The sequence below is a fragment of the Octopus bimaculoides genome, chromosome 17 (assembly GCF_001194135.2).
Source record: "Octopus bimaculoides isolate UCB-OBI-ISO-001 chromosome 17, ASM119413v2, whole genome shotgun sequence".
In the NCBI taxonomy this organism is placed as follows: Eukaryota; Metazoa; Mollusca; class Cephalopoda; order Octopoda; family Octopodidae; genus Octopus; species Octopus bimaculoides.
The window spans coordinates 38,808,978-38,819,858 of NC_068997.1; the positions used below are offsets into that span (position 1 = coordinate 38,808,978).

The window sequence follows — 10,881 nt, forward strand, 5'->3', positions numbered from 1 at the left end:
GGTCCTGCCATGTTACCAGTTTTATTTCATCATATTGACAGGAAAATTTGTTTTTATATGTACTTGGCTTTTAAAAGAATTTTTACATGTTACTGATGTCATTGTTTCTGTTGCTGAGGTGACAATTATACTTTTTCATTCTCCAAGAGAAGAACTCTGTTTAAGATATGAGATGTATCTCTTTCTCAAACAACAGGCACTCGTGTCCTGCTATAGAAGGGATACATGGCTGCTCCACATTATATATATATATATATATATATATATATATTGGTGGGTAAGAGTAACTGTAAAGAAGACATTAATGGTGCTAATGAGGTGTCAGCATATTCTCAAGATATAAGGTTGACAAATAATCAGGAAGGATTGGTGAGTAAGTTCATTTGAGCGTGAGAAGAGAGTAACAGATGATGTAAGCCTTTAACATTCTAACCGGCTATATCAGGCCCAAATACTCTACTAGTAATAATTTCAAACTGGCTAGATCAGGCCTCTCACACCTACTCTGCAATGTCATTCTGAAAATAAGCAAGCACATCATCAAAGTCTTGAAGCTACAAGATAATGAATGATTTATTCAAAACAATGTGAATAGATAAAAGTTACATTTAACAGAGAAATCTGAATGCTAAAGGGCGTGGTTGTTGGTAAATATTAATATGAGGGTAAGGGAAACTAATAGAGGAGTGGCTGGGGGAGGGGGAGGTGATAAGTGGCAGCAGAGAAATGGAGGAAAGCAGCAGTATAATAAACCCGTAGCTAGATCAGAAAATATAGAAATGATGTGTTGGTTGGGAGAGTGGGGGTGTGAGATATACAGTGAAAAAGATTGATGTCAGTGGTATATAGGGGAGGCTGTAGTGAGTAGGGGACAAAGATAGGGTGATAGGCCATCATGGCAGAAATGAAGGGGTGGTGAGAATGATAAGAGTGTTAAAGGTAGGTAATGGATGTCCTAAGATGTATCTCAGGAAGTGTGGGAAGTGTGCCACTGACGGAGCAGCTTGAGGCCCCTTGCTGTGAGGAGGAGGAGTTTGTCCTCCTTTATCACGAGGGAGGGCCTGTAAGAGAATTCCTGGATGATCAGTGTGACTGAAAAATGATGTACTCGGAATGCACAGGCAATCCAATATGGCCTCCACAGGTGATTGCGGAGGTGGTACAGCATACAGTGTTGTCAAGGGTCATGGAGACCCGTGACAAGAAAGAGTTTGCGTTCCTTTTTGCGGGCCCTGACTTGTCACTGCAGAGTTGTCTGCAGGCGGCAAGTCAACTTGCTTGGGGGCCCCGATGATTGAATTTTTGTTATGCACTTTAATTGTTGTAATTGAACTGTTTGAACAATGATTTCGAAGGGTTTTCGGTCGGCGGGTGCCGAATACCCCTCTCGTTTATATCATCCATATCTTATCATCCTTCATTTCATTAATGTATGTGTCCAGCCCGCTTTGCTTCCTGCACCTCTGTATACAGCCCTAGTGGCTAATTAAATGAAATAAAGATGTATCTCAGGAGAAAGAGAGAGAGAGAGAGAGAGGTGCAGAAAGGGGTAATCAGTGGAAAAATAAAGTGGGAAAAGATGATATAAAAGGATGGATTTTAAAAAGCAATGGTTCCAGAAAGTGAGGAAAGTAACTGGTGGTACAAAAGTGGAAGGAAATTTATATATATTTTACTCACATGAGTTTTGACCTCAACTCTATACCTTAATGCGACATTTCCAAATCTGTCAAGGTATCACACAAAGAAAATCACTTAGGCTAAGACCATCAGATTCATTTGTAATGTGAGGCTTCTTTTAATTAATGGTGAATATTTTAATGAAGTAATTTCCATTGTTTATTGGTATGTTTATCATTTCACAAATTCTTTTCCATTTAAAAGATTTAGCTTATTTATGTTATTGTGATTTAGTAGAAAGTTAATGAATTCAACATGTATTGATAAGAAAGAATGATAAAACCAGTATTGAAGCAGCACAGTGATTCCAGTAGTGGCTGCATTTGGGTTATGTTTCATTGGTAATAACAACAAATAAGTTTCGTAATATCCCAGATTTTTCCAAAGAAATTTTCAGCTCTGAGTTAAAGGAAAAAAATAAAATAGTCAAAATGAAAAATTGTTTCCTATTAGAGATGGTGCCACCTGAATCATAATTCAAAACTATTTCAACTTATTTGATGATTAGTTCTTTAACTATAACCTTTTTTCTTTTACTTTTTTTACTTTCAGATTTTGCTCTTCTAAATTTACTGATATACAGGGTGGGCTAAAAGTCACACAAAAATAAGTTCAGTAAGCTCTGGAATTGTCAAAGACATGCTTCAATTTTTCTAAAATTGAATAAAATAAATAAAATAATGATGAATATATGTGCCCTTACATGATGAACAAAATAAATAATAATAATAATAATAATAATAATAATAATAATAATAATAATAATTTCTTTTGCTTGCCACCAGGGTGAAGGATGAGGGAGACAAGACAAAGACAAACACCAAGTGTGGGGGTTTACATATAATGAAATATGAGAAAAAAAACATACATATAAATGTATAGAAAGTATACATGGTGGTATCAGAAAGTTCCCTGACTAGTTCTGTAGCATGCCAACAGATGGCAGCACATGGTTTTGTGCACAGTGAGAATTTGCAGTGACTTTCATGAGGCAGTGTGCCGTTGTGAAATTTGTGTTTTTGTGATCACGTGTATACTGTAGTCTGCAATTTTGTCATGGATTGGAACAAAGAGCTAACATGAAATTTGGGAAGTCTGCTACAGAGACATTAAGCATGCTTAGGTAAGCAATGGGTCGTGTGCAGTGTTTCAGGTGGCATGAGTGCTTCGAAAGCAGAACATCTCTGGAAGACAATGAATGATCTGGTTGACCTGCCACCAGCGTTACCCATGGAAATGTGGTATTGTGCATTGAGAATTTGTTTCCCAAGGCCAGACTGTCAGTCAAGAGTTCTACTGTGACATTTTTAAGTGTTTGAGGAAGGACATTTGGCAAAAGTGAATGGATCTGTGGATTCTTCATGACAACATTGCATGTCATGAAGCTCTTTTCACTTGTGAGTTTCTTGCCAAAAACAATCTGGTATCGCTTCCGCACCTACCCTATTTGCTAGATTTAGCACTTGCAGACTGCCATCTCTTTTCCCCAAGATGAAAAGGCAACTGAAAGGTCACCATTGTTGAGATCCAGAATGAATTGCAAAAGGGTCATCAACTTGCTTACAGAAAACGTCTTCCAGGCCAGATTCCAAAAGTGGCAGGAACATTGGGACTGGTGTATTGCTGTGCAAGGTGATTGATTTGAAGGAGATGATGCTAAAACTTGGTAAATAAGTTATTTTTTATTAAACATAACTGGTCCAGGAACTCTTTGATGCCATTTTGTACACAGTACAATAAGACAGAAAAGGGAAGCATACATAGTATACGATAGTAAAAATAAAATAAAATAAAAGGTGGGAATGATAATGATATTGTCCTCCTGACACAGGAGGACGTCTAGGGATAATCAAGGAACCTTACTATCCAAGATCTCCCTGAACACCAAGGGCAAATGGCTTCTCCAATTCTTCTTCTCCAGCTCACTGGTCTATACTTAGAGCAGTATCATTCCACTCTTGCCATTTTAACAGTTTTCAAAATTTTGGCTCCCGGTCAGCAAGTTTGGGGAAGAGGTAAGTTGATTACATCAACCCCAGTACTAAGCTGGTACTTATTTTATTGACCCTTTAAAGGTTGAAAGGCAAAGTCGACCTTGGCGGATTTGGAACTTAGAGCATAATGATGGATGAAATGCTGCTAAGTGTTTTGCTCCAGTGCTAACAATTCTATCAGCTTGCTGCCTAATAATAATGTAACATAAATAAAATGTCAACTGTTTTGGTGTGTAACTTTTGACCCATCCTGTATGTAGCCTGATTGTTTTTCAAAATTACATGCTGTCTGTTCTGTTCTACTTCTGTCTTTCTCAGTAGACTCAAAACTAAAAGTTACAGGAATGTTTTATCACTTTGGTTTAACTTCTTTTCTTTTGTGAGATTTGTTCATTGATTTAGCTTTGTGTGTAAGAATATATCTTGTTTTAACTGTAAATATGATTTAACTCATTTTGTTTTTACTTTCTGAAACATTCTCAGCATTTAAAGACTATGTTGTAGAACTTGTACATGAAGAACTTTATCACAAATATTAGGATTTGGTTATGTCATAGCATGTTTCATTTCTACACTCAGTTGATTTATCATAACAATATATAAACACATTGTTATGTATGTGTATGCTCACACACATGAATGGTTTTATATAATTTGTATATTTGTATTTTATTCACATACAGGCGAGTGTAGATTTATGTATACTAAATGAAATTCTAATTAAATTCTCATTATACATAATTCAGAAATTGTTATATGATCATGGGAGAAATTTGATTAATCTTGTTATTCAAAAACCTTGCAATATTAAAATTCTGTTGTGAACAGATTTTTTCTTAATTATTTGGATATTTGTTTGAATTAGAGTTTTAGTTATCCACAATGCTGATGTCATCTGGATTGTGTGAGCATAGCAGATTAAACGCCAGGTGAACTGTGTTTGCAATTCACCTTCAGTTTCAGATTGGTCATAACGCTACCTAATCTACATTTCATTTCTGTCATGTTAGCTTTTATTAAGAACTGAACCCTTTAGTATTCAGATTTGTTTGTCAAATGTAATGCTTATTTATTCACCTTGTTTTGAATTAATCATGCTTTACCTTGTGGCTTTGAGATTTCAATGATGTGACTGTTTATTTGTAGAATGAGCTTGTAGGGTAGATGTCAGAGTTTGAACATAAAATGAGTAGAATATTTTGACCAGATATGGCTTGTTTAAATGCTAAAGGGTTAAAGAAGGACATTTCTAGACAGATAAGCTTTTGACACAATGCGTAAAGATAGACATTAGTAATACTTTAATAACAATGTTTTATGAGGCATTTTCATCATCACTTCCATTTTTGAGGTCTTTGTCTCAGTGCAGTACATATTGAACAGAAACTGTTTCGAAGAGGATATATAAGCTACTGCATCAAACAGTTTCATTTTGTTTATGTTTTTTATGCTTTTGTACATACTTGTTTCATATGAATCATTTAGGCATTCATCTTCCATAATTATCAAGCCAAACTTTAATAAATATTAAAAAAATATTTCAAGTAGTCGTTTATTGAACCTGTTCAGTATCACTGTGCCTATGATTTGTGAGGGCTGTCAACAAATGAAAGTGATTATGAGTTGAATAAAAAGGAAAATGTCCCATAAATCTACTCGACAGACAGCAAAGTTTGCACATGTAGCTTTTGGTATAAGTTTATCATTTTCATCCTTCAGCTAGAGCACTCCCACTAGGCCATAAGATCCCTGGGGATCTTTATAAGATTTTTAGGGGTCCACGTGAGCAAACTAGTAAATTGGGTCCTCACAGTACTATTTTAAGGGTCTTTTATTCTTTTAATCTTTTATTTGTTTCAGTCATTAGACTGCGGCCATGCTAGAGCACTACCTTTAGTCGAGCAATTCGACCCCAGGACTTATTCTTTGTAAGCCTAGTACTTTTTCTATCAGTCTCTCTTTTGCCGAACTGCTAAGTTACAAGCACGTAAACACACCAACATCAGTTGTCAAGCTATGGTGGAGTGACAAACAGATGCACAAACATACACACATACCATCTACCAAATCCACTCACAAGGCTTTGGTTGGCCCAAGGCTATAGTAGAAGACACTTGCCCAAGATGCCACGCAGTGAGACTGAACCCAGAACCATGTGGTTGGTAAGCAAGCTACTTACCACACAGCCACTCTTGCGCCTATAAGAAATTTTGCTTTAGATGTATTTATTGCAAGAAACAGCTAGATATCTTTCTCTAACATTTTACATAGTTCAACCTACACAAGTTAATGTGTGAAACACAAAATAGAATTTTGAAAGAAACATCTATACAACTAGTTTTTAAACATCAAATGGCTATGGAAATCCACCAGAATAAAATAGTAATGAACGGGGTCAATAGGTTAAAAAGAGTTGAGAACCACTGTACTAAACAATCAAATGCCTTATAGTCTCATTTGTAAATTAATTAGATTAACTGCATTAGTATTTCATTATATCCTAGTTTTCACCATGAAATTGAACTGCTGTTTGATTTGGCACATAAGTGTTAAATTTGAGTTTAGCACCTATATTTGGCTGCGTTTCTGTTTGCATACTTTCATTGTAAATGAAATTCTACTTCACTTTATACATTAATGATTAGTCAAGGAAAATGAAACATGCAAACTGTGTCTTGCTCTTGTTTTGAATTAGAAGAAAATATTATGATAAAACTATTATCCCCCTGACTGGCAGTTCTCTAAACATCTTTACTCAGTCTGTAGGTGGTTTCTAGCCATCCTTCTTAGATTTTTTCCCAGTACCTCATTAGGTCTGACAATTTACTGGTTGTATTGTTTGTATTTTTCAAATAGTTTTCTGTTTATTTATTTATTTATTCTTCTAGTCATTTATTTATTTGTTTATTTATTTTCCCCTCCCTATATGTTGTTGTCACTGAAAAACTTCTGCATTGAGCAATCACATGATTTATAAATATTTATTACCATTTGACTTCCACGTTCTCAAAAGTCATTAATTATTCACAACTTAAGATAGTTGTCTACTACATATTCAACAATAACTCTGATTACACATTATTCTTGGTAATCTGGTGTGTGTGTGTGTGCGGGAAATAGAAAATATATTTATAGATATGTATAATATATATAAGTATATATATGATGTATATGTAAATATATACATATATGTGTGTGCATGTGTATACGTATAATTATATATACACACATGTACATAATTTATATAATATATACAAATGCATATAGTATATACAAATGCACCCATATATATATATATATATATATATATATATAAAAGCATATATACATAATCTCTATATGTATATATACACACACACGCACATATCTATATGGATGTGTGTGTTTGAATGCATGCGCACGTGCGCACACACGTACACACACACACACACACACACACACACACACACACCAGTTAAGTAAAACAAAATCAGCACAAATGAATCCCATCAGATTTTATAATGAACTTCTCTGTTAACTAATCTATCACTTTCATTTGATTCTGGTTGACTATACAGTTTTTGCTAATAACTCGGCTTGCTTCACTTCTTTTATATTGAAATTCTTAATTTTCATAATCATTTTAATTCATCTTTCAAACTTTTCTCTTTTTTTTTTATTATTTAATTAAAAAATGAAAATTACTATTTTTGTATCTTCAGTTTATTTAGTTATTTTTCAATTCTTATGTCACTTTATTTTTTCTTTTATTATCAGCATCAATATGTGTTTCTTTCTTTGTATGTGTGTTCACAAGAAATCTGTGATTATATGCTATCCACTAAATATTAAAAGCAGTGGAATCAATTTAGTAAAGCTACCATTTAGTTACTTTGGTATGTGAATGCAAGAAGAAAGTGAATGATTTTTCATGATCAATTTTCTAAACAGCAGCACTTCTTTTCTAATGGCATCTCATCTATCATTGCAAGCTCTTAGTTTCTTCTCAGTGATAATAGTTTTGCAGAAAGCATCATTTCGTTATACTTTGTGCAGCAATAATTTGTCATTGACTGTTGGATTTTTCATATAAAAGTAATTACTGAGCCATGTAAATATTATGTTCATGTTTTTTTTTTTTAATAGTATAAAGGTTAATTTTTTTCGAGTGGCTCTAATTTGTCAAAAATACTCATGTTATTGTGTTAGATGGAAATAGTTCTAACAAAGGATATGATGGCTGTTGAATTTTCAGTGTTTTGATATCTTATTCTTTAGTGTATCCTTTGGTCTCTGATTTTCATTATCTGCCGACCTCCTGCTCATAGTTTACAATATTTATTGTAAATACAAATGTTGATACTTGAATAAACCACTTGATTTTTTTGACTCATTATATTACACATGTTTTCTTGATGTACTGCTTATATTCCTAATCAGCATTACAACGTTCTCGCTATCTTTTATCTTTTACTTGTATCAGTCATTTACTGCGGCCATGTTGGGGCACCATCTTGAAGAACTTTTAGTCGAATGAATTAACACCAGTACTTCTATTTTGCTAAATCTGGAAACTTATTCTGTTAGTCTATTTTGCTAAACTGCTAAGTTACAGGATTGTAAACACAACAACACTGGATGTCAAACAGTGGCAGGCAACAAATACAAAGACAGACAGACAGACAGACACACACACACACACACACACACACACGCACGCACACACTGATGGGCTTTCAGTTTCCATCTACCAACTCCACTCACAAAGCTTTGGTCAGCTTGAAGCTGTAATACGAGAAGACACTTGCCGAAGGTGCCACACAGTGGGGCTGGACCCAGAACTCTGTGGTTGGAAAGCCAGCTTCTTACCACACAGCCATGCCTGCACTTATATTCATTACTCTTAATTGTGCCAACTGAGTTTAATATGTTTTACTGAGTTGGTCTAACCAGTTAACTAGATCTACTTCTATTTGAACTGTCTGCATTACCTCCAAATTTTGATCATCTGATTGTTGCTGTGAAGTCCCTATATGAATGCCCAGATGTTTGTATATAGGTAAATGATACGAAGTTGAAACCTTTCAACATGAGTGCTGGATTTCAGCAGGGATGCTTATTGTCATCTATCCTGTTCATAATTCTTGACACATGTAATAGTTGTGGAAGTGGGATCATGATTGGTGAGTGTAGGATCAGATGACATGGTTGTACTTGGCTCATCAGAAGGTGATCTCCAGCATGCACTGAATGGGTTTGCTGGCAAGTGCTGCAAAGCAGAGATGAGAATTAGTCTTGCAATGGTTGAGAAATTGCTCCCTTCAAAGAAGTCTTCCCAGTGTGCACTTTGCATGTTAGTGGAGCATCACTGAGGCAAGTGAGGATGATTAGGTATCTTGGGGCCATATTCATGAGTGGTTGGAGGCAGGAAGCTAAATTGGGTGCTAGAATTGCAGATGCTGGCATTGTAATGTGTCAGCTTCAGCATTTGATCCTCAGAAGAGGAACAATTGGATAAAAGCCAAACTCACTATCTTCAGTTTGGTTTCTGTGCCAGTCCTCAATTATGGCCATGAATGTTTGTAGGTAATGGCCGAAAATATATGATTGTAAATGTAGGCTACCAAAACAGGGTTCTTCTGAAGGATTTCTGGAGTAACATTACATGACAGGGTGTATGACTCAGAGATCAGGAAATCTCTTCAAATCAAGCTGCTACTTCTCTGTATTGAGAGGTCGCAGCTTCAGTGCTATGAGTGTGTGATTAGAATGTCACAGGAAAGAATTGTAAGCTGAATGGCAGGAGACCTGAGGGTAGACCAAGAACAAGATAGCTGGATAATACCCATAGCCTCAGTTGGTCACACTTGGGAATCTAGCTGGAAAGTCTCATAATGATTGCTTCTGATAGAACCTTATGGAGGAGGTACTTGAGGACTTTCCTCTGCACAACCCTCCCATGAATAGTGGAGAAGAAAATGGATGGATTCTATTAGAGTTATCACCATTGCTTGTTGGTTTTAGGCTTTAAGTTCAAGGGGGAGTTATCTTCTAATCACTTGGATAATCTCTGATCACAGTTTTTCAATTCACTATATTACATGTTAGTATATACATATACTTATATGTATATTGTACATACATATTTGTATATATAATATACTAATTAGTACATATGTATTATATTCATTACATATGTGAGACCATATTTAGTATGCAGAATGTTTCCTTATGGTATCCTCCCTAGGTCAACTCAATGAATATCTGGTTTGTGGTTAATTTCTAACATGTCTAAACTGTTTATATTTATTTCAGTTGTTGATTTTGTTATATGTTTCACGACTATTTACTTTCAATTTTTCTTTTCTAGTTTTATCAGTTTAATTTTTAACTCAATTTTTTGCTTCAATTTTATTTCATTGTAGGCTATGCGGTTTCCACCTAAATCATACAATAAAGATTTAGAATCTGCTGAGGTAAGTAATCTTATATCATCAAAGATACTATAATACGTATTTTCTTGTTTTTTATTTACATTTCATTTCTCTTAATTTTCTCATTTTCATTTTCCTGCTTGCACATTGGAATATCTTTTTTGTGGATTATTTTAATGGCTAGTCCTTTTAATTGTTTAGAATAGTCAACTATGAAATCAGTGTTGAATTTATTAGTTGAGGATTAAGAAGTTTTAAGATGAGTGAAAAGAACAATGTCAGAATAATAATCTGTACAAATATTATATAGCAATGGTTCCTGGCTTTTTCACTATCAAAGATCCCTTTATTTAAATGAATTTTTCTATGGACCCCAGGTTTTTGAAAGATGTGCCAGTTCAATATACTGATTTTATTTACTAACAAACTCATTTTTCCTTGTTCATCTCTCAAATGAAAGATAAATCATCATCATCATCATCATCGTTTAACGTCCGCTTTCCATGCTAGCATGGGTTGGACGATTTGACTGAAGACTGGTGAAACCGGATGGCAACACCAGGCTCCAGTCTGATTTGGCAGAGTTTCTACAGCTGGATGCCCTTCCTAACGCCAACCACTCAGAGAGTGTAGTGGGTGCTTTTACGTGTCACCCGCACGAAAACGGCCATGCTCGAAATGGTGTCTTTTATGTGCCACCCGCACAAGAGCCAGTCCAGGGGCACCGGCAACGATCTCGCTCGAAAAACCTCATGTGTCACTCGCACAAGAGCCAGTCCATGGGCACTGGCAAC

The 10,881-nt window shown here is 35.2% G+C and overlaps 1 protein-coding gene across 1 annotated transcript in view; it reads left to right on the forward strand.

The window, feature by feature from the left end:
* LOC106884432 (26S proteasome non-ATPase regulatory subunit 3) overlaps positions 1-10,881 on the forward strand; it is a 168,365-nt gene that overhangs the window by 130,400 nt on the left and 27,084 nt on the right. The window contains exon 10 of the mRNA XM_014935818.2: positions 10,079-10,129. Coding sequence (XP_014791304.1) covers positions 10,079-10,129 — 51 coding nt within the window. The remainder of the gene's footprint in view (positions 1-10,078; positions 10,130-10,881) is intronic.